Source organism: Notolabrus celidotus, chromosome 15 (genome assembly GCF_009762535.1).
Source record: "Notolabrus celidotus isolate fNotCel1 chromosome 15, fNotCel1.pri, whole genome shotgun sequence".
Taxonomy (NCBI): Eukaryota; Metazoa; Chordata; class Actinopteri; order Labriformes; family Labridae; genus Notolabrus; species Notolabrus celidotus.
In genome coordinates, this window is record NC_048286.1 from 30,477,500 (window position 1) to 30,503,036 (window position 25,537).

The following is a 25,537-nucleotide window of genomic DNA, read 5'->3' on the forward strand; positions in this document are numbered from 1 at the left end:
ATAAGAAGTTTTCTAATCTTCAGCTTCAAACCTTTGCAGAATACTACACCTAAAAAAGTAACATGTGTCAAAGTGGTGGGAGTGAATCAGATTCTCTACAGGTACCTTGCGTCCAGTGAAACAAAATAACACACCATATGAGATCTATCTGCTTTCAGTGACAGCAGGTGTTATTCTCTGGGTTGAAATATGTCCAGTTACCCATCCAGGATCGGTGTTTCCCGGATGCTGAGTGTACCGCTGGAGTTGGGCCCCTGTCCCCGGGAGTTCCTCAGACTCTCTCTGGCTTGGCCTCCCATCAGCACGGAGGGGATGTAGTGGATCTCATTAGCTGCCTCAGCGCTGGCGCTCTTCTGGGGCTGAGGGATGCGGCGGCGTTTACACCAGCGCCTGCGGGTGTAGAGGATCAGGACCAGGCACAGGATGGACAGCAGAAGGGCGATCATCCCACCCTGAGGGGAGGAGAGCGGCATTTGGAGGGGAGACAGAAAAAAAGAGGGGGAGAGGAGCGAGAGAAGAGAGAGTCAAAGGGGAGAACATATTGAGAGAATCTTGCCAAGTGGAATACAGATCAAAGTCAAAGCTGCGATGCCAACAGCACAATCTGAAAAAAAGCTGCAGATGCAATTTAGTAAATAACACTTGCAGTGTTTTTAAAAGGCTGTGGTTCTCATGCTACTGCGTGTTCATTTCACCTTGAAGCTCAGTACAGGAAGTTCAGAACATGCCTCTCAGCTGATTTCAGGTAATTTAAAGTGGAGTAGTAGTAGTGTAGTATGTGAGAAAAGGTCAGCAGGTATAAATCATATCCCTACTGTAAGAACTGAGGTCAATACCAAGGCTGTTAAAATAATGAGATCTTCTGTTTTTAGTCAAAAAGTAGTTTTTCACATCAATAAGTTTTTGTCTGTTTCATCAATACTGTGTGCAGCTTGAGCCAGGAGCAGTTTAGTATGACTGCTAACCGTGCTCCATGAAAAGTGGAATATTGAGTACACTAGACAAAGCATCTCTAACTTTTAGAACATATTTTACAACGAAGAAAAAAGGGATAGGGGGGATTATAAGCTCTAGATTTACAGTTAATGAAGTGCCAAGCTAGTTCTGGGTCAGGCGCAGAGACTTCCTTAAGTGTTCACAGTTTGTCTTCCAGTGTTCGGGTAAAGTGAGCCAACACATTCAGGGCCTGTGTCCACTAATGGCTTTTTTGGGAGGCTGGCAGTGCCTCTTACATACATTTCAGAGCACTTCTAGGTTACAACAGTTGTCTCATGGTAGTTCTGATTCACTCAGTGGAATAGACTGTAAAAAAAAATGGACGTCATCTTGCTTGGCTCGAAGTGAGGCTGCCGCAATGGCCGCAAAGGGCTGCTCCCCCTAGTGGCTGGCTGCAGTATAGGTCAAAAACTGTGTCTCCCCAATTCATTTGAATGGGGCTGCGGTCAAACTTTAAAAAATAAATACACGTGGAATGAATGTTTCTCACATCCGTATGCTGTGGTGATATGTTGTTATTATTATTTTTGTTAGTTATCAGAGGTTAACCCTCAAAGACCTTGACAGCCGCCGCCGGCTACTTAAATGTTTGATAACTTTTGAACTGCTTATCCAATCAACAAGCTTTGAACACTCACTTACAGCGCACATTCTCAGCTTTCCATTGATACCATGTGTCTCATTCTGCATATTCAAAATAATTCAGGAGAGTCATGTGCCCACAAAGACGGTCTAGGTCTTTAAGGGTTGAAAAACAGGGTTTTACATCCGGATTTACTTTGATTGACAGCGGCTGTAGAGAGAAACTATGTAGGACCTTGTGACGGTATGCTGTAGGGTGGAGCTTGTTACCGTGGAAACATGCAAATTCCCCTTCTGCGCAGACTCTGGCTGCAGGAAAATGAACATTCTGGAACGAGATATTTTGGCTCCAAAACCGTTGAATGGGAAAAGGCAGAGCGACGCTGTCCATCATATATACAGTCTATGCTCAGTAGTGGTGAGTGGGTCTGTTTTAAATAGCTCTGTATGATAAATATATGCTTTTATTCAATTTATTTTTTACAAAGAAAATATTCAAACGATAGAAAATAATCATGTCCTGGACATAGACTGTACCATAGACAGAATAGCAGCTATCCTGTGTGAAGCCAGAGCCTTTAGAGCTCTACCTGGAGACCGGCTGCAGCATAGGTCTTAAAGCATGTCTCTTCCATCATAACAGATTGGACATGGGTTAGACCGTAAAATTAGAATACTAGTTAAGTACATTTTTCACAAACATGCTTTCTGTTACTACAGGTAGCTGTTATCACTCTGATTTAATTACACATGTCAATTTGTCAGAGAAGTTTAGTTTCAATTAGTTATTAAATTCAGAAAGATGATTAATTGACAGCTCTGTATGAAGCTCATATGAAGCTGTCTCTTCCAGATTAGCAGAGTATGAGAAACAGCGAGAGAAAGCGTAATGACCACTGACGCAAAAGTATTAAGACTATATATGACACTGACAGTCTACAACAATAATCTGTTCTGCTGTCAATGCACCAACTTGAGTGACCTTTAACCTTTTATTAGTAAGTGTGTGTTTAATAAGTTGGAAAAGAGGTGTGGCATCAGTCCCACAGCTATACCAAACAGGTGATTTCTGTGCCTGCCTCTACCCCAATATGTCAGTGCCCATCAGTGTTTTGGTTTCACATCTCACAATGAGAGAAGATGGGAGGCACAGTGTCCATTTAGTATGCGGTACAGTCCATGGTGCTGGCATTAACCACAGCTCTAGACCTGGAAATTGTCATCCAAAACAACTAATTAAAAAATACTGCATGTGAAATGAGATCAACTGTTTCCCCTTCCCTGTTATTGAAGACAAAGTTTATGTTGGGAATCAGGTGGTACTGAAGGTATTTTTGCTCTTATGATACTAAGCACTGAAAACGCTGGACAGCACTTGTCCAGTACTAGAACTGTCAACGAATATTCTAAATTCAAATATATATTCGAATATTAAAAAAAAAGGAGATTCAATTGTGAAAAATAATATTCGACTGTGGACAAAAACACATCGGCGGCTGCTTTGGGAGTGGGCGCACTGCATGACAGGTCAGGGACAGGTCACAGGAGTCACACATGCACAGCGTGAAGCAGATGGCAGAGAGAAATCCTTCCGTCCCCAGATCCTCAGTGCGCTCTGAACGCGTCTTTTCCTCCGTTGGGAATACAGTGAATAAAAAGAGATCTGTCCTCTTCACATGTGGACTGTCTTGTGTTTTTGGCTAATTACCTGTCAGGCCTAAGACCCTACATTGACAGTGGACTAAAAGAGCCCGACAATCACTGACGCTGGGATAAAATGCAGTTTTTCCTCTTTGTTTTTATACAAGCGCCAAGAATGTAAGTGCACTACTTTTTCGTTTTTAACTTCAATTAATGTTAATAATATTTGCTTCAATCACCGAATGAAGCTTGCCTATATTAGGGACAAGAGTCAGGACCTTTAATTCCTCGCAAAAGTCTTGTTCAGCACTCACTCAGTGCATTACGCACAGAGAGGGGAGGGGGGCGAGCGAGAGGTCTACGGTCTTCAAAGTGTTACAGTATAGACCATTAGGTCATTTACTTGTTTTGTAATGTGTAGGTATGTTTTAGGCATGTTATATCTTAAATTAAAATACATATACAAGTAGTTATGTCTCCTTGTATTAGTTTGTCCACCTGTTATTGACATAATGCGCAAATATAGATATTCGAATGGTTCAAACCTCTTGTTTTTTTTTTTTATACCGAATATTCGAACGTCATTTTGGAGCAATTTTGACAGCCCTATCCTGTACAGACAAATATGTACTGCCAGCACTAAATAACGCAGTAAGTGGACACAGGCCCTTACTCAAGTACTGCACCAAACAACAAACTTGAGCTACTTTTACCCTATTTTTTGGCTATTGCTTACATGCTGCTTTCCATCCTCCTGCAGGTTGTGAAAAAGACTGAAATTAATATGGATGTCTTTTAATGACATATGAGAGCAAACTAGACAATCAAAGGGAAGAATGTCTATTTCTATATAATTACCCTTAATAATGATTTAATAATTATTAACTGCACACTGCTGGTACAGCCTTTTTTCACATGTTCACTGGTAAAGCATCTTGATAGGTGAAACATTTGTCTGTTAAAGGAGAGCAGGATAAGATACTTTATCAATAAATACTAATTACACATGTAATGAGCAAAACCAAGAAAGACCACTTCGTCCACAGGGGGCGCCAGAATCAACACAAACCAAAAGTCACTCACAGGAGCTTTAAACTTGATGCTTTTCTGCATAGTTATTAAGATAATTCATGTAGTTGGCAAAACATTACTGGGATTATTATTTCATATGGTCTTGTTCCTCCTGAAGTCTTCGTGTCAATCTCAATATCTGCTGCAGAGAGCGAATATAAGGCGTTTTTGGAAGATGATATCTGCAAACAATAATTGCCATGATTTTACTTTGCATTTAACCTCAGACTGAAACCTGCATGTAATAATATATAGATATTTATGTATCATCACCCTTTGTCAAGCTTGTAATGCTTTGAAAACTAACGTATTTGAGGTCAATACTAGATTTTAATACCTTATCTTGGTTGTCATGTCTTTATTATGACTGATGACAGCGTAGTCTAACATCAGATTTAGTTTGAAACCTGTGTGACAGTCTGACTGCCAGTCTCTCTGAGCTAAAAAGAAATAAATAAATGCAAACTTTGCTCACAGCTAGTTAAAATATGGAAGATAGAAGTCGAATGTGACTTTGAATATCAGCTTGTATGTGAACTCCAGATAGCACTGATGTCAGATGACTGGGTCAGGTCACATGACCACTTTCATTTCACTCTTTTTTTCTCCCTGATATTAATAAATTGTGAGCCAGTTTGTAGTGTTGAAAGATGTGGCAGCCTCCGTACCAGCACCTGAGGGATAAAGGATCAGGCTCGGGCACAAGACGGACAGATGAAGGGCGCTGAGCCTGCCCTGAGGACAGGTTAGCAGGCGGAACGGAGACACAATCGGACAGAAAGCAGAGAGAGAGCGAGCGAGCGAGCGAGCGAGAGAGAGAGAGGAAATGGGAGAGAGTCAGAGAGGGAGCAGAAAAGGCAAGAACAGAGTCGGAGAATCCTGCCAAGAAGCAGGATATGGATCAGAGTCAAGGCAAGTCAAAAGCACAGCCTGTGGAAACACGGGAGATTGACAGCGATTGTCTGTTTGAATATTGGACCATATCTCCTCCATGAATACAGGAAAAAAGCAGGTATCTGGGCCGTTTGAACTTATTTCTATTATTTAGTTGATGTAAATCAGAGACAGTGAGGGGACATAAAAGATAACATGCAGATATGATTGTAAGGAGACATGTAGTGTGTGCAATAAATCAAAACTATGTGCCTCATCTCGATGCTACCCTGATAGGAGCCAAATCAAATTCTGAAATTCTGTGCAAGTTGGTAAATGCCAGAAAGAGTTATGAAAATGTCAAGGTGACAGCTCACAGACGGAAAGACAGCGGTGATTAACCACTGAAGATGAATACAGGGAGAAGTCAATCTCCCTCAGTTGGAAGATTACGCAGCCACTTAGAATTAGAGCAGAAACATCAGGTTAGTCGTCCCCCAGCGAGGCCAGTGCAAATGTTTCAGTCTCTGCTGCAGGAACCAATCAAAATATTTCACTTATTTTCTCCTTTTTGAAGAAGTCTGCGTGGACAACCGTGAAAAAGACACCGCGTGATTAGACATGGTCGAGCAAAACAGCTGAAGAGGAATAACAAAGTGAAGTCATCAGAATCAGAATCAGCTTTATTCGCCAAGTATGCTTGAACACACAAGGAATTTGACTTTGGTAAACTGTGCTCTCTTTGTACAAGGCAGAATAGGAATAAGAATAAGAACTAAGAACTACAATAAAAAATAAAATGAAAATATAATAACAATAACCTTAGCTATAAATACAAAGAAACAACAAATAGGCTTGACTAATATGTACAGGCTAAAATAATATGATAAAGTGCAGTGGTGAGTTGCAGAGGTAGTTTTACATTATAAAATAGTAGTTAAATAATACAAAAAATAGAAATATGGAATTCTGCTTGAGAATTGTTGCATTGTATATCTACATGTATATTTACAGAGAGTATTTATCTGACAGGTATGACACTGTTATGGTTTAGTGTTCATCAGAGTGACAGCCTGGGGGAAGAAACTGTTCTTATGGCGGGTTGTTTTGGCGCACAGTGATCTGTAGCGCCTGCCGGAGGGGAGGAGTTTGAAGAATTTGTGTCCAGGGTGTGAGGGGTCAGCGGTAATGCTCCCTGCCCGTTTCCTGGCCCGGGACCGGTACAAGTCCTGGATGGGGGGCAGGTCGACACCGATGATTTTCTCTGCAGTCCTTATAGTCCGCTGCAGTCTGTGTTTGTCTAGTTTGGTTGCAGAGCCAAACCAGACAGTGATGGAGGTACACAGAACAGACTGGATGATGGAGGTGTAGAACATGATCAGCAGCTCCTGAGGCAGGTTGAACTTCCTGAGCTGACGCAGGAAGTACATCCTCTGCTGGGCCTTTTTTCTGATTGTGTCTATGTGGGAGGTCCACCTCAGGTCCCGGGAAATAGTGGATCCCAGGAACCTGAAAGAGTCCACAGTAGACACAGTGCTGTTCAGGATGGTGAGGGGGGGGAGTGGGGGGGGGCTTCTCCTGAAGTCCACTGTCATCTCTACCGTCTTGAGCGGGTTCAGCTCCAGATGGTTCTGACTACACCAGAGGGCCAGCTGTTCCACCTCCTGTCTGTAAGCAGACTCGTCTCCGTCCTGGATGAGACCGATGACGGTGGTGTCGTCTGCAAACTTCAGGAGTTTCACCGAGGGGTCCCCTGAGGTGCAGTCATTGGTGTAGAGGGAGAAGAGCAGTGGGGAGAGAACACATCCCTGTGGGGCGCCAGTGCTGATGGTCCGGGTGCTGGATTTGATGCTCCCCAGCCTCACCTGCTGTCTCCTGTCCGTCAGGAAGTTGGTGATCCACTGACAGATGGAGGCCGGCACTGTGAGCTGGGTGAGTTTCTGGTGCAGGATGTCTGGTATGATGGTATTGAACGCAGAGCTGAAGTCCACAAACAGGATCCTAGCGTAGGTCCTGGGGGAGTCCAGGTGATGCAGGATGTAGTTCAGACCCATATTGACTGCGTCCTCCACCGACCTGTATGCCCGATAGGCAAACTGCAGGGGGTCCAGCAGGGGGCCTGTGATGTCTTTCAGGTGGCTCAACACTAGTCTCTCGAAGGACTTCATGACCACAGACGTCAGGGCGACGGGCCTGTAGTCATTGAGTCCTGTGATGGTGGGTTTCTTTGGGACTGGGATGATGGTGGAGCTTTTGAAGCATGAGGGCACTTCACACAGCTCCAGCGATGTGTTGAAGATCTTTGTGAAGATGGGGGCCAGCTGCTCAGCACAGACTCTCAGGCAGGAGGGGGACACGCCGTCTGGTCCTGGAGCCTTCTTGGTCTTTTGTCTCTGGAAGAGCTGGATTACCTCATCTTCACAGATCGTCAGCGCAGGTGGGGGGTCAGAGGGGGGTGGGGAGGGGCTTGTGGGGGGGCCAGGTAAATCAGAGTGTTCGGGTGTGGGGTGTGAAAACCTGCAGTAGAAGCTGTTCAGGTCGTCAGCTAGTCTTTTGTTACCTTCAGGGTGGGGGGAGGGTCTCCTGTAGCTTGTAACTTCACGCAGGCCTCTCCAAACTTCTGAGGGGTCGTTGGCAGAGAAGCTCTGTTTTAACTTCTCAGTGTAGCTCCTCTTAGCTACCTTGATCCCTCTCGTCAGTTTGTTTCTGGCCTGCTTGAACAGGTCCCGGTCCCCACTCCTGTAGGCCTCTTCTTTGGCCTGACGCAGCTTCCTCAGTTGAGGTGTGAACCAGGGCTTATTGTTGTTGTATGTGCAGAAGGTCCTGGTCTGCACACACATGTCCTCACAGAAGTTGATGTATGAAGTCACAGTGTCAGTGAGTTCATTGAGGTTTCCTGATGCAGCTTCAAAAACACTCCAATCAGTGCAATCAAAGCAGGCTTGTAACTCCTGCTTTGACTCCTCCGTCCACTTCTTCACAGTCCTAACTACAGGCTTAGCCGTTTTTAACTTCTGCCTGTAGGTCGGGATGAGATGAATCAGACAGTGATCAGATAGTCCTAAAGCTGCACGGGGGACAGAGCGGTATGAGTCCTTTATTACTGTGTAGCAGTGGTCCAGAGTGTTAGACTCCCTGGTGGGACACTTAATATGCTGTCTGTATTTAGGTAGTTCGTGGGTTAAATTTGCTCTGTTAAAATCCCCGAGAATGATGAGCAGAGAGTCAGGATGTTTTTTCTCCACGTCTGTAATCTGGTCAGCCAGGTGCTGTAACGCCTCCGTTACGCAGGCCTGAGGTGGGATGTAGACGCCGACCAGAATAAAGGAGGAGAACTCCCGCGGAGAATAGAAGGGTTTGCAGTTTATGAAAAGAGTCTCCAGATTTGGACTGCATGACTTCTTCAACACTGTGGTATCTGTACACCAACCTTCGTTTATGTAGAAACAGATTCCGCCTCCTCTCGCCTTCCCAGAGAGTTCCTTTACGCGGTCCGCTCTGTGGAGCTGAAAGTCCGGTAAGTGCAGCGAGCTGTCTGGGATGTGTTCACTGAGCCAGGTTTCAGTGAAACACAGGGCGGCGGATCTGCAAAAGTCCGTGTTTCTTGAGTTGAGGAGCAGCAGTTCATCCATCTTGTTTGCCAGGGAGCGGACATTCGCCAGGTGAATGGACGGGAGCGCACTGCGTAACCCCCGCTGTCTCAGTCTGACGAGCACGCCTGCTCGCTTGCCCCGGCGCCGGCGTCTCCGGCAAAGACCATAGAGAGCTGCGGCTCCACCAGCAAGAATCTCTGTGTAACTTAAAGGTTCAATGAAAACCGGTGTAAAAAGTTCGGCAGAGGACTGTCCAATGTTAACAAGTTCTTCTCTGGTAAAAGAAACCAGAGAAGCGGAGCATAAAGATACAAGAAAAGAGAAAAACGCAACAAGTACGAGAGAGCGCAGTACCAGGGCGACCGTCCGTGGCGCCATCTTGGATCTTCCTGTTTTGAGCAGTACTCAAAACAAGAGAGAGAAATGAGAAAAAACAGAGTTAAAGTTAAACACTCTGTCAGCTCAGTCCAACAAGCAGAGCTGTGAACAGATAAGCAAAAATGATGAAATTAAAAATAGATTCTAATCAGTCATTTACATAGAAAAAAAAATCCTTATTCAAACATATTACAATTTCTCATCCTGCATAAAAATGAGAGTTTCAGATGCTGGTACTAATTTGAATTGCCAAAAGTAGAGGCCAATTTGCATAATTTGTTTGCTTAATCTGCATAGTCAAGGACATTAACAAATGACACCATGATATGGGCCACTTCTGCAGAAAATCTGCATGCACACTGGTCAAAAAGGAGACCACAGTAATTTGGTTTTGGATGATTACATTTTCAGCGCTGTGAAAGTCACAGATACAGTCTCCTTTAAAAACTTCACTGATACAGAACTGTACACCAAATATGAACATATTTTAACTACAGGAATGTCACAGTGTTGATCAAGAACACTCAGGATTATGAGTTATATGTTCTTGAATCTTACTTTTGGATGTTAAATATCAAGTTTAGCTAAGCGGTGTGTTCAGGATTCATTAATGCTTACTTAAGACTTCAAACTGTATTAATCAGCATTTTTACCCAAATCTTGATGTAAGGTGCATTTCAACCAAGAGTTCCGGGGTCTTTAAGCCCCCAGAACTACTTTCCCTGGAACTAAAAGGTTCCTGTGCCCCAATTGCTGTCTGCGTTTCGACCGCGGACTGAAGTCCCGGGTAGATTGTGCGAATCAGACCAGTGACGTATGGAGAAAAAAATTATATTAAATAATATTTTGAAATCTTAATAAAAAACTAAACTAGTATGCATTCCCTCTGTGTTTCAACAACTGTGTAAACTCCACAAACACTGTAACTGTTAACCGAAAGTCCCAAGACCTTTGAAAAGTACTACCCCCCAAGCAGGGGGTTTTCAGGGGGAGATTAACTACCCCTGTACTAAATTTAGACCCTGGTTCCTCCGGTCGAAACGCACGTAGTTCAGGGGTAAAGTCCCTAGCTCCGGGGTAGAGTTCCTGCGGTCGAAAAACGCCTGTATTGTGACAGGACTAACTTGTGAAAAACACTGCTAATATTCACTGAACTCTGCATTGAGCCCTGCCAAACATTGCAGTGACTTTCAGCTGGCTTATTTTTTGGGTTATGACCTGCAACTTCACTGTTTTTGTTCAGCCTGATCAGACCCCATTGCTGCACACAGGGCAGCACAGTTGAAACGCTCCCATTAATTGTGTGTCCACTTCCCTGCACAAAGCATTCCAGGATACTTAGCAACACGAGCTGGCGGCGCCACTTTTAACAAATACCCTCTGTCATTATGTCAAAAGAATCCATATAAAGAACAAAGTGGTGTGCTGTTTAGTAAATAATTATTGTGGGGTGCTGATTTGTTTCAAAAAGGCTTTAATTCAAGACAAGTGCAGAAGCAGAGGTTGGCAGTCCACCTCTGGGAAGAACTTCTGTTACTTAAACACTATGTTTGAATATAAAGTCTTAAATATGCTGTATCTTGATTCATGCAACAGACCTGTGTAGGACTACTTGAATAGATTAATTCCAAGGTAAGACAATAGTTGCCCGATTGTCATGTGTGAATGGGCTAAAGAATAACAAATTATTAGACCAGTATCCATCCATCCATTATCTTGACCGCTTATCCCGTTAGGGGTCACGGGGTGCTGGAGCCTATCCCAGCGGGCTTCGGGCGGAAGGCAGGGTACACCCTGGATAGGTCGCCAACCTATCACAGGGCTAACACAGAGAGACAGACAACCGTTCATGCACACACTCACACCTACGGGGCAATTTAGAGTGATCAATCAACCTTAGCAAGTTTTTGGATTGTGGGAGGAAGCCGGAGAACCCGGAGAGAACCCACGCATGCACGGGGAGAACATGCAAACTCCACACAGAAAGGCACCCGTCCAGCCAGGGATTCGAACCAGGAACCTTCTAGCTGTGAGGCAACAGCGCTACCCACTGCACCACCATGCAGCCTAGACCAGTATTTATTTGCAAAATCTGCATATCATCTGTAGCTAATGTTAATTTCATAATGATCCTTATTCCCTTAAGTCAAGAAGCAGAAGGTTATGTGAGCTAAACAAACAAGAGAAGTACATGTCACTGTTGGTAACACAGGGTATTTAAGTCCCTGGAGAAGTGGATGCACCACAGTTTATCCACTCCTTCAGGGACCACTGTCAACTTTTATGTTCTTTATAACACGCCAGGTGTAAACTCTGACAGGGTGATCGGGACCCCCTCCTTTTCATGTTGGAGTCATGCTCACCTTAAAGGGGTTTCTGTCATGATCCTCATCATGGCAGCCCTCCCCTCTCCCTCTTTGTGTTTGTGCTTTGTCATTTCCCTGTCTGTTACTCCTCCTCCTGTGTCTCTTCCCCTTGTTTCTTTCTTATGGGTGAATGTGGGCGGGGTTTCCAATGAACAGGCAGCACCAGGTGAAGCCCATTCACGAATCAACCCTCTACTATAAAGCCTCTGGATTTCCTCCTACTCATCGCCAGATGTACTTCAGTTATCAGTGGTATTCTGAATCCATGGCTCCTCAGCATTTAACTTTTGCTTGTCCTTGTGTGTTTCGGTCTTGCTGCAGAGATTGCCGTGCATGCTACCCGCTCTCGTGCTGATCGCTTCCCTGTCTGCTGCTGAACCTGCCTGCCTTTGCCTGAGCTCCTCTTTCCCTCTGTTTGAGTACGCCGGAGAGAGGGACTGCTCCGCTCTGTACCCATGGCGCCATTACCACAGGGTGGACTCAAAATAAAAGACTTGTATATCCACAATCCATCTTTGCCTGAGTTCTGATTTTGGGTCCAGTCCTGGTTACAATCCATAACAGTTTCAATCTGTTATAACAACCTCCTAAACACAATTTATCCCGTGCATAACACAAACACAGACAGACCAGGGATAGTACTGTGCATCTGTACAAGTTAGAGAACTTAATGGAGGCTAAAGTACACAAATTAAATATTTCTATATGAGATTAATATGTAATTACTGTTACATAAGTAATACATGGTATGGTTCCTAAGTTCACTTTGTTGCAGTAGAAGCAAACATTTGTTTTGGTGTATTCTTCCACATGTTTCAATTTAAAGAATTGATCACTGGATTTCTTTAAGGTTGTAATAGAAGTATAGTTTAGGCTTTTTTATTATGAATATGGTAAGATAAGTAGCAAAGTTATGGAATTTTCCTTTTTGATAGCAGAGCACATACAGTAAATATTTAAGTACTGGACTGCAGAGTTAATGTAAAGTACAGCCATTACTATATTCATCCCTGAGCAGACGGGAACAAGATGTCAAATGTGAAGCACTCGAAATGGTCCTCTATCAAATCTCCCACGGTGACAAATGTAATTCAAAGCCATCAACCTGCATTAGCGCCCATGCGTAGAGGGGCCTGATATAGATGATATGGAAAACTGTTCGATGTCAGGCATTAGTTGGAATCAAAGTGAGGACTAAGTGGACTGTGTCCTCTTATAGAGCCAATAAAACCAAACCACACATCACAGCATGCCAGCGCTCCAGCCCCATAATCCACTTACTAACGGATGAGGATGATGTTCTAATGGCACCAGCGCTCCTCGTGACTTACACTCCTGTCATGTAAGTCCTGAATGGAGGAGAGAAGCCATGGCCTTTCTCCCTCTGACAGAGCAGGCATGGTATTAGAGCTGAGCTATCAATCTGTCACTTAGTCTCTGTATGCACGACATTAAGAAGCAGAAAGGGGCCGCAAGATCAAGATCATCCGACAGCTACAAGATAGCAAAAGGAAGTTTCTTGCTTTTAACATAATAAACTTTATCGTGGCCAAGGGGCCGCTGATTGGATTTGATATCAAGTTATATTATTAGTAATGCAAATTGACAGATTTTATGCTCTGAGTTCTCTCATGCATTTGTTATTGCACCGGCTCCTGCAGCCATTCATAGCGTCAAAGAATAATAAAATGAATATAAAACATGGCGCTTAAATTAAAATGTAATGAAAGTTGAGTTTTATGCAATAGGCTTTATGTTCCAGTGTTGATTTCGACATTGAACCAATGTGAAAGTCACAACCCCATTTCACAGGTCGTGAGAGAGGTTCTCCACTGGAAATGAGTATTAATGACAGATATGCTTTGAATCATTTGCTGTAATTTAGTGAGATTCATAAAGGTAATATAGCATGACGCTATGACGGGGTTTGAGTCTGTGTGGAAAGAAGGCATTCATCATGTAAATATTTGCTCTGCTGCAGTCATGGGTTGATATCATTGTAGAGGTGGCAGGTGATACTTTACATGATCAGAGGTATTGGAATTAAAAAAGACAGTTCCTAAACATGTATCATGTAAAATGGTAAATGGACTTGACTTGGATATAGCACTTTTCTACTCATTCTGACCACTCAAAGTCACATTCACCCATATTAATTCACTGATGGTAGTGGCTGCTATAGTAAGGGACCTTCAGCTAATCGTATTCAAACACATTCACACACCACTGAACAATTTGGGGTTCAGTGTCTTGCCCAAGGACACTTCAGCATGTGACTGCCAGAGCTGGGATTGAACCGCCAACCTTCTGATTGATAGACGATTGACTCTACCCACTGAGCCAAAGCCGTGTGTTATCTTATGTGAGAAAGACTTGAAAATGAGTCCATAATTTAAATCCAGATGCAAAAACACCTGTGTGCAGACTCAGAGAGGGAAAGACAGTAGATCACAAAGAGAGGGAGATCACAAAGAGAGGGAGATCACAGGGGGCGCTGGTGGCCTAGCGGTCTAAGCACCCCACGTATAGGAGGCCATAGTCCTCGTCGCAGAAGTCGCCGGTTCGAGTCCCGGCCAGTCGACCATTCACTGCATGTCTTCCCCTACTCTCTACTCCCCACATTTTCTGTCACATAAGATGATATGCTTAAAATAAATAAATAAAGTAGAATAAAAGTGACTAAAATTTGAAATAGATAATAAATAAATAAAACTGTTAAGAATAAAAATAAAAGGGTACCAATAGAGATTGGATTATGCCCGTGTGTGTGGTGACCACTTTGTCCAGGGTAAGTTAAAGTAATGTATGTATGCTGCATATGTCTATGTTTAAGTAGCTAACTCCTAAAAGGGTAGGTCTTGAGTTTTCTTTTGAGAAATATTTAAACAATCATGCATAAGCATGCTATGGACATGCACTTAGGAGAGATGTCAGAGTGAGGAGGCTGCCATCAACCAGCACCACCCGAGCAGTTTGGGGTTCAGTGCCTTGCTCAAGTGCACCTTAGTAGTGCCCAGGCAAGAGGACGACAACCACCTCTCCAGGCACCAGTTCACTTGCCAAACTTTGTCAACACTGGGACTTGAACCAGCGACCCTCCTGTTCCCAAGCCAAGTCTCAATATGGACTGAGCTACTGCCGCCCCAAAAGCAGGTCTGTTGGCATTGTCAGAAAACAATCTTGTGGTGCTTAATTTGCACAGATGAGAAATAAATCCTGTAACCTCATATTATTTCACAGTTTTCATAGCTTCAGTGCTGCCAATGTGACAGAAAACATTTTTTTAAGTGTAGCAGGGACTCATATAAAGAGCTTTGCAATTGGCTCATTCGCCAAATAACTATCCTGGGCCAAACTTCAAAATGAAAGCAGTGTGTCAAAACAAGAAGTCTGAATGCTCTAATCTGTCAACATGCACACTGAAATGAAGTTGTTCCACGGCCGTCACACAGCCAACACTCTCCCAGTATGAAGCCACCGAAAGTTTCCTCTTTGCAAATCCCAAACTCATTACTGCACTAGTTCAGGTGAGACTAATTCATCTGGGTCAAGTTAATGACAGGCAGCAAATTACCATGTTTCTGTAAATACTCCAACATTAGCGATCTGCAGTGAGATGCAAAGGGAAAAACAGAAAATTGTTCAGCACTAAACATGATGATATTCAATTACTTTAAGTGTTGGGGAGTAGTGCTGATTATTGAGTGTTTGAGATCAGACATTAAATCTCCTCCTGAGGAGAATAAAGTCACGGAGGACGCAGCAGATAATCTCACTTTCAATGAATCCACACGCACTTGAAAGAAAACCTTTGTTCCGCACGTTCAAGCAATCAGCTGTTCCTTCTTATATAACATCCTTCACCTTGGGTTTCATTACTCATATCCTCCTTCAGGAAATCTTATGATATGTATTTCTTCATTTTTCTTTAGTACAACAAACCCTAAAGGATGTACGGCCGGCTTCTTTGTAAAAGAAAGCATTGCCCCATGTCTCAGTCCTGATTAGCATTTATGGATTAGATGAAGGTGGTGTAGAAAGATGTCCCTTTCTTCTTTAGAGATGCTCGTGGTACTGAAGCAAAACATTACCAGCAGGTACGGCAGCAGAATGAAAATGGAAAAAATCCAAAGGCAAGGAGGGTTCTGACATCGTCAAAACTACATCTGCATTTCCTGTTTTTTTCTAATGTTCTTTCTCTCAGTCCTGACGCTCTGCATAGGAAATTAAATTGAGGCTAAAAGTTCATTGTTCATTTTTCTTTCAGCACAGAGCCACCGTCCACAGCTCCATGCATTTCTAAAGGGACAATAAACCAGCCGAGCAGCATGTAACATTTCAGCTGCTGTGCTAGTCTGCTTTATTAAAAACATGCTGTCTGCTTTGTAAGACACTGGCCTGCGCTAAAATCCCAACACAGAGCGGAAATTATTTGAAGCTGATGCCGTATCAAGTCTGTGGGACTTTTCCTGTGTGCTCACTGAGACGCAGCTTGAGGCGCGAAAGAGACAGAGCAGTGGAAAGAAGAAGAAATATTAAAATATACTATATTACCAAAAGTATTCGCTCACCCATCCAAATGATCAGAATCAGGTGTCCTAATCACTTGTCCTGGCCACAGGTGTATAAAATCAAGCACCTAGGCATGCAGACTGTTTTTACAAACATTTGTGAAAGAATGGGTCGTACTCAGGAGCTCAGTGAATTTCAGTGTGGAACTGTCATAGGATGCCACCTATGCAACAAATCCAGTCGTGAAATTTCCTCGCTCCTAAATATTCCACAGTCAGCTGTCAGCTTTATTATAAGAAATGGAAGAGTTTGGGAACAACAGCAACTCAGCCACGAAGTGGTAGGCCATGTAAACTGACGGAGAGGGGTCAGCGGATGCTGAGGCGCATAGTGCAAAGAGGTCGCCGACTTTCTGCACAGTCAATTGCTACAGAGCTCCAAACTTCATGTGGCCTTCAGATTAGCTCAAGTACAGTACGCAGAGAGCTTCATGGAATGGGTTTCCATGGCCGAGAAGTTGCATCCAAGCCATACATCACCAAGTGCAATGCAAAGGATCGGATGCAGTGGTGTAAAGCACGCCGCCACTGGACCATAGAGCAGTGGAGACGCGTTCTCTGGAGTGATGAATCACGCTTTTCCATCTGGCAATCTGATGGACGAGTCTGGGTTTGGAGGTTGCCAGGAGAACGGTACATTTCGGACTGCATTGTGCCAAGTGTGAAATTTGGTGGAGGAGGAATTATGGTGTGGGGTTGTTTTTCAGGAGCTGGGCTTGGCCCCTTAGTTCCAGTGAAAGGAACTTTGAATGCCTCAGGATACCAAACCATTTTGGACAATTCCATGCTCCCAACCTTGTGGGAACAGTTTGGAGTGGGCCTCTTCCTCTTCCAACATGACTGTGCACCAGTGCACACAGCAAGGTCCATAAAGACGTGGATGACAGAGTCTGGTGTGGATGAACTTGACTGGCTTGCACTGAGTCCTGACCTGAACCCGATAGAACACCTTTGGGATGAATTAGAGCGGAGACTGAGAGCCAGGCCTTCTCGACCAACATCAGTGTGTGACCTCACCAATGCGCTTTTGGAAGAATGGTCAAAAATTCCTATAAACACACTCCTCAACCTTGTGGACAGCCTTCCCAGAAGAGTTGAAACTGTAATAGCTGCAAAAGGTGGACCGACATCATACTGAACATCCTATGGGTTAGGAATGGGATGGCACTTAAGTTCATATGTGAGTCAAGGCAGATGAGCGAATACTTTTGGTAATATAGTGTATGTTAAACTGTACATCACATACATCCTGGTTTTGTCCAGATAGTTCCCATGTTTCCCAACACCGTCCAACTGAGAAACAACCACAGTCATTCTCCAGTAGAGGATGTGTGTTTAAAGATTTATGACTGCAGGTTACATACAGTTGTATGAAAAAGTTTGGGCACCCCTCTGAGGCTGCATAATAATTTACTCTGTCTTCACAGAAAATGATCAAAGTGGCATGTCCTTCATTTTCTAATCAAAGCTAAGTATTGGGGTGTTTTCCAGACAAAAACTTTATATGTAGCAATATTAAATTGTATCAAAATAAATCCGATGTCAAAAATAGGCTGTGCAAAAATTTAAGCACCCTTGTCATTTTATTGATTTGAATACCTGTAACTACTTAACACTGATTTATTAAAACATAAAATTTGTTTGATGAGCTTATTTAGCATTGAACTTCATAGACAGGTGCATCCAATCATGATAAAATGTATTTAAGGTGGCCAATTTCAAGTTGTTCTTCTCTTTGACTCTCTTCTTAAGAGTGGCGACATGGGGACCTCAAAACACCTCTCAAATGACCTGAAAACAAAGATTGTTTAGCATTATGGTTTAAGGCAAGGCTACAAAAAGCTATCTCAGAGATTTCAGCTGTCAGTTTCCACTTTGAGGAACATAGTAAGGAAATGGAAGGCTACAGGCACAGTTCTTGTTAAGGCCAGATGTGGCAGGCCAAGAGAAATATTGGAGAGGAAAGCAAAGGATGGTGAAAATGATCAGAAACAAGACACAGACCACCTCCAAAGACCTACAAGATCATCTTGCAGCAGATGGAGTTAATGTCCATCGCTCAACAATCAGCGCACTTTGCACGAGGAAAAGCTTTTATGGGAGAGTGATGCATAAGAAGCCTTTTCTGAGCACACGCCAAAAACAGTTAAGGTATGCAAAAGCACATTTGGACAAGCTAGCTTCATTTTAGAATAAGGTGCTGTGGACGGGTGAAACAAAGATTGAGTTATTTGGGCATAACAAGTGCTGTTATGGACGGCGGCGAAAGAACACAACACTTTCTACCCACAGTAAAAATTGGTGGAGGTTCCATCATGCTGTGGGGCTGTGTGGCTAGTGCTGGTACTGGGAATCTTGTTAAAGTTGAGCGTCGCATGGATTCCATTCAATATCAGCAAATTCTTGAGAATAATGTTCAAGAATCTGTCCCTAAGTTGAAGTTACGCCGGGGCTGGATATTTCAACAAGACAACAACCCAACACACTGCTCAAAATGTTCTCAGGCATTCATGCAGAGGAACAAGTACAATGTTCTGGAATGGCCATCCCAGTCCCCAGACTTGAATATCATTGGAAATCTGTGGGAATGATTTGAAGCGGGCTGTCCATGCTCAGAAACCATAAAGCCTAACTGAACTGGAGATGTTTTGTAAGGAAGAATTGTCCAAAATAACTTCAACCAGAATACAGACACTCATTACAGGCTATAGAGAGCATCTAGTGGCTGTTATTTCTGCAAAAAGGAGGCTCTACTAAATATTGATGTGATTTTTATGTTGGAGTGCCCAAATTTATGCACTTGTCTAATTTTGCTTTGATGCATATTGCACATTTACCGTTAATCCAAAAAACATAATTTCACCACTGAAATATTACTGTGTCCATCAGTTATTTGATATATCAAGATACAGTGTCTGATACAAACACCCAATGATTTATAAATGAAAATAATGGAAATGGTCAGGGGTGCCCAAACTTTTTCATACAACTGTATATGTGACGACGGGTGAAGGATGGTGGTGCTGCGATAACAGCAGCGTGCTCGAGTTTGCAAGACTAACAAGGCAGATCCAATGACGAACCAATACAGTGGAAAAACAAGAAGACAGGGGCATCACAGCTGAAAATGCTCAACACAAAAAAGTACAAAATAAATAATAAAATAAAAACAGGGAGGAGATGGAGTTCGCGGGTTAAAGAAAAGAACTACAAACAAACAACAGAAAAATAGCCAAAGGATGCCAGTGTGTGCTGTGGAGTCAGGGGCATTTTCAGTGTTTGGATTTCTTTGGGTTTGACACTGCTCATTAGTCAGATTCAGAGTCTCTGAGTTTCTCTATCTGCTGTCTGGGTCTGCTTTTTGTTCAGAGACTAGAATGGTCTGGTGCCCACTCAAAGGTCACTTTGGTTTAGTAAGCATCTTTTTTTGTTTGTAGTAGAAGAAGTAATAGTAGTAGTAGCAGGACTAGTATAAGTATTAGTGTTAGCATTATGGCCCAAGCACCCAGTGTTGCCAACTCCTCAGTGAGGAAAGTAGCTATTGGCTGTCCTAAAAGTCGCCAAAAGTTGCTAAATGACATCATCGCCTAATTTGCATAATCTGAATTGTAATAGACGCTGTCAGAGAGACGTGTAACGTCGAGGGACAAACATAAAAAAAGTAAAAAACACCCTAAATGTGTTTATAACTACACTTAAGAGCCTAAAAAATCTAAGTAAAACATTACATTTTTCAACAATATCATTTTCAAAATATTTATTGTATACAATCTACAATAACTACCTAAATGGATCGGCCAGCAGTGTCTTGGTACATGCGCGATGTACCCATAGACTGTAAAAAATATGGACGTAGTATCCGTGACGTCACCCATCTGTTTCTGAAGAGCTTTTTTGAGACCAATCGGCTGCGGCAGCCATATTGCTTCTGTCGAGCCAGTGTGACGTAAAGAGGCGGGCTTTGGCATTATTTATGTCACTCAATGAGATTTTTTATTTCTGAGGAATGCCAAAAAAGGCTTTTTTTTATGGCATGCTGTCAATCATGTGGTCGTTACAATATAGAAACATGTAAGTCATATTGCTGATGGTCATGTTTGTTTGTGATAAAAAGACATCACTGATATTTTCAGTGAAACAGTCTCTCCTCTCTGCTGATGCAGCATCGGTCAAAAAACTATTTTCCAGCACCTTCCAAATCACATGAAGTCCTTTGATTCATTATACTTGAAAGCACAAGCATTTTACAGTCCAGCTTTAATGAAGGACAGTCCTGATAAAGCTGTGACTTTCATTTTGATGTTGTTGTTGTTTTTGTGTTGGTTGAAAATCAACCAGTGTTGCTCTGTTGTCTGCATCACAGATTCAGCAGCACAACAAACAGGCCGGGCACTCGGGCTGTGTGCCTCTCTCACACAGCCCACAGGGAAGCTATGGATTGGTTTGTCTCGCTCGGCAGGCTTTTCAAAAAACACGCCAAGCTGTGATGCTCAGAGAGCAGCTCTGGAGCCTGCGATTCAGCCGAGGCTCCTGCTTTACAAGTGGTCAGAGCCGCATTGATTTAAGGTTTATACGATCAATGCTATCAACGCAGGTTTTAGGAGGGTCGCCACATGAATGTCAATATCCCAACGGCTGAGCTGTGACACAATGACCATCTCATCCTGTTAAGTGAATGATGATATCAGAGTGTGTGAGTCCCTGAGAGCCTCATAAACACAGCTTATGACAAGTTGATTTGTGGAATCATTGTGATGAAGCACCAGAAAATTATTAAACCGCAGATTAGGAATTGAACTGCAGAAGAGCAACAGACTGTCGACTCACACAGAGTGAAACTGTAACTTGTGGTAGAGATATAAGAGAGACTGATTTTCTTTCTGGTTATTTTGTGACCGATCCATGGAAGCTTTAAAAAAAAAGGTTGAGAAAATATAAACATAAACATAACATGCAGCTCAAGTATTGACTAGAACTAGGAAGAGAGAGCACATATCTCCAATGTTAGCTTCTCTACACTGACTCCCAATAAAATATAGAATAGAATTTAAAATCCTTCTTTTAACCTACAAAGCCCTTAAAAATCAGGCACCCTTGTATCTTAAAGAGCTCATAGTGCCCTATTACCCCTCTAGAACTCTACGCTCCCAACATGCAGGCTTGCTAGTTGTACCTAAAATCTCTAAAAGTAGTATGGGAGGCAGAACCTTCAGTTATCAGGCCCCTCTCCTTTAGAATCATCTACCAGTCAGGGTCCGGGAGGCAGACACCCTCTCCACTTTTAAGAGTAGGCTTAAAAATTTCCTTTTTGATAAAGCTTAAAATTAAAGATGGCACAGGCTTGGACCAGCTTTTGTTATGCTGCTATAGGCCTAGACTGCCAGGGGAACTGGCGCACTAACACACTGGGATCCTAGCTCACCCCCTTCCCCCCAACCCCTTCATCACTTACTTTAACTCTGCCTGTCCCGTTAAAGTTACTAACCATAGACCTTTCTGGATTCCCTGAGCTCCCTTGTCTCGTAGATTCCTCTGAGCTGCTGTAGACGTCCTCCTGCTGTGGACCTTCTGGACTCCAGCTGATACGGACGTACTGGACTCCAGCGGCAACAGCTACTACTACTCGTCTCATCACTATCACCTATCTCTCTTACTCTCCTCTATCTGTCTTTCCAGACCCAACTCGGTTGAGGCATGATGGCTGTCTAACATGAGTCTGGTTCTGCCTGAGGTTTCTGCCTGTTAAAGGAAGTTTTTCCTTGCCACTGTAACTAGCTAAATACTGCGATGTGCAATGCTCATGATGGATTAAGGTGGGGTCAGACTGAGTCTTATCCTGTCTTGAAGTTGGGTCTCTGTTCATAATTTGACATAGAGTGGTCTAGACCTCCTATGTTTGTAAAAGCGTCTTGAGATAACGTTTGTTGTGATTTGGCGCTATACAAATAAAGATTGATTAATTGATTGATTGATAATAAGTTGAAGATATGAATATGTGCAGTATTAAAGCAATGAAAGCAGAGCTATGAGATGTATATGCTTCGCCCAGCTGTGTTCTAAAAGAGATCCTTCTTTTGAATCCTCACATGTTCAAATGTCTCTGCAGCCCCAGAGGAAGCAGTCAGAACACAAACTGTGTTGGTTCGTGTCATGTTTTTTCTGTCCCCATCCATCTTTCATTCTCACCATCCTAAGTCATCAAAGCTGTTCTTGTTTGCTGTATTTCGGCTGGAGGCACATGTGCGTCATTCTCTGGGCAGAGGAGGGAGGCTTAGTCAAATCTATACCCCATAGTTTTACAATGAGAAACTTAATAATGATATGATAAACAAATAGAAACAAATACATTGAATTTAATTTCTATTAGCTACCCACTATATCAAATATTTTCTTATCCATATACAATCGACCATGTCCTCAAATGTACTAACATATTTTATCCTTGGGTTCAATGTGACCCCAGCAATTTAAACCTCCAGAAACTGACTGTTACCCAGGTTTATGTGTCAGGTACTTTATGTTTCTTTGTTGACTATCTAAATAGCCTTCTGAATAAAATATATTTCGAATATAAACACAATTTAAAGCCTTCAGAAGGACTTTATTTGTAAAACAGAACATCAAACTGCTGTGAGTTTGTCATGCTCTCGTCGGCCCTGCCTTGATTCTATGTTGTCAAAACGTATGACACAGGACTCATCATTGAATGTCTTTAGAGACATGGTGGCTGGAAATATTATATCTCAATCTAAAGGTTGGCGGTTCGATCCCAGCTCAGCTGCAGTCACATGTGGAAGTGTCCATGGCTATAATGACCTCAATATCATCCAAAACAACCAAAACAAATGTGTGTAAAATGTTGATATTTCTTATGTTTTATACAGCTAAAACAGCCCGGGGTCAAATTGACCCCAAGGAACACCGAAATTAGAACATATCAACATTTTAATTTTGCGTTTTCCCAGTTGTCCCCATTAAATTAGGAAAAGTCATGAAATATGAAGCCAAAAATATGATTCCAATGTAGCGAAAAACTGTTTATCTTTAAAACGTTATAAAGGATGCTTAAAAAAACTTTTAAAGTTATATTTTTTGCCTTTTGGCCTTAATTTTATAAGACAGCTGAAGAGAGACAGGAAATGTGGGGAGTAGGGAGTGGGGGAGGACATGCAGGAGGGGGTCTACCGGCCGGGAATCGAGCCGGCGACCCCTGCGACGAGGACTGTAGCCTCTGTATGTGGGGCGCTTAGACCGCTAGGCCACCAGCGCCCCTTAAAAAGACTTTTAACCACTGTTACTTGATTATACGCATCATGCTCAACCACATACTCTCAGAGTAGGTGTCCATACACATCATATTCATATTTTTTACTTTCAAATTCTGTTGATGTAATAACTGAATTTATATTAATTGTTAATTTTGTATATTCTTATGTTATTTTATTTTTAGTATCAACTATTGTCTTTATATGTGTCAATCTAGTATTTTTGATTCATTTTTTATATTAGAACACTATTTGGGTGGAGGCTTCAAATAAGCTCTCTGAGTTTTCTGCCTCTTCCTGCACATTATATTATTTATCTTTGCTATTTTTCTCTATGTATTTTCTTTTAATTGTGCAAATAATTAAACATAAACATAAACATAATTTAGAGACGTTAAACATTGAATGGGGTCCAATTGACCCCAAGGATAACAGGAGGGTTAAAACATTCTTTAGAGATGGATATATTTGAGTATGTACGAACGGTTGTCCTGAATTGAAATGGTTCTAGTTTACAGCTCGACCCCCTGACAATCACATCTTCACCACGTCTCTCTCTCTCCCCCGTCTTCAAACTGACACATGTCATCCGTTTTCAGAAATACGAATGTCAAAGATGTAACACCTGACGGGATGGAGGGGAGATAACAGAGTGAAAGAATATATCTGAACAGTGAATTGTAGGGAAGATGTATATTTTCATTACTTACAGTTAGAGACTTACAGAGACTGATTGATTCATCAAAAGGGATCCTAGGATGTCTGATTGATTTTTTAATGCTGAGTTTTAAATTAGGTTTTTTAGTAGGGATAAAAAAAAATGTAGCTGATTGGCTGCTTCCTGTCTTTGTTATTCTATAAAAGAAACATCTGAGCTGTGAACTGTTTGTTGGCTGACAGAAAATGAACAGTTTACAGCTCCATAGATTAATTAACTCATCCTCAAACCATAATAAAGATGATCATGAACTGCAGCACCACAGGCATTGTATCCTTGATGGTATAAAGACTGTAAACTTCTGGCTAACAACAGTAGAGGCATCATTTCTCCATCTTATTTGTGCTGCACACCCACTATCTTTCACACACTCATGCTGACAGTGGGCTGTGCTGGGGCGGAGAGTGAATGTCACCGATTTTTCACAGATTCTTTTGAGGTCAAGCTAACAGAATTATTGGATTTTCTCTGCAAAAAAAAAAGAAAGTCCTATTGAAACCAACCCTATAAAACACAACCAGGATCAATAGAGGTAATAAAGTGACTGTAGTGATAATTCACTGCCTCACAAAAGTGGATTTAGTGTTGGGTTCCTCTTTAAACCTACAGTACGTCAGTTGGTGTTCCTATTTGAGGAGGCACAAAGCAGACGGAAACAGAGGAGCAGGCCGGCTGTATTTTCTGCCGTTAACAGCAGACACCATACGGCTCAGACAGACTCCGCTGCTCCTCACCTTTTGGGTTGAGTGGGCACAGTGAGGGGCTTTTTTCACACTATACTGATCCACAACAAACTTGTACCTCAAGGGCTTCAACACAGCTGAGGTAAAACAGATATGTATACCATATAGCACAGAATCTCCACAAACAGCTCATGTTTGTGCTCACATCAGGCCGATGACTAAATCACGTGCATGTTTTCTAACTTTACTCTGTATCGTTTTAACTTTCTGATATTAAAAGGTACACTTTTTTTTTTTAGTTTGAGCTATAATACCTGCAAGAAATGAAAACGCAGCTTTATGGTCTCTGTGGGAAAAATAACAGAGCTCCACTATGGAAGAAAAAATAAAAATAATTCAACTCATAAGCTTGAAAACCATATTAGTCTTCCACATAATGTAATTGGCTCGGTTTGTTTGGATAGCTCCATACTGCACGCTATGATTGGACTGATCCATGGAGGCCTGTGGCAATTCAGCAGCTGATTAATATTTGGAAATTAAAAAGAGAGAATTGTGTATACTAGCAGTGATATACTGGAGCTGAGTGTCTCTGTGGACCCACCCAAAAAAACCAGACAGAATCCTGCCACGCTGAATATCTGATGTTGTTTTAGATGTAAAGTGTTTTCATTTGTCTTTATTTGGCTGGAGAGTTGGGATTTACTTTGTAGCTGTCTCTGCCCGCAGGGTTCAAGCTGAAGTTTGGGATGTGTGCTCTGAACTGCCAGTGCCTCGCCTGGTGTTGGTACACACATACA

The 25,537-nt window shown here is 42.5% G+C and overlaps 1 protein-coding gene across 1 annotated transcript in view; it reads right to left on the minus strand.

Annotated features, from left to right (window-relative positions):
• astn1 (astrotactin 1) overlaps window positions 1-25,537 on the minus strand; it is a 616,195-nt gene that overhangs the window by 470,515 nt on the left and 120,143 nt on the right. The window contains exon 3 of the mRNA XM_034703125.1: window positions 202-452. Within this exon, the coding sequence (XP_034559016.1) occupies window positions 202-452 (251 nt within the window). The remainder of the gene's footprint in view (window positions 1-201; window positions 453-25,537) is intronic.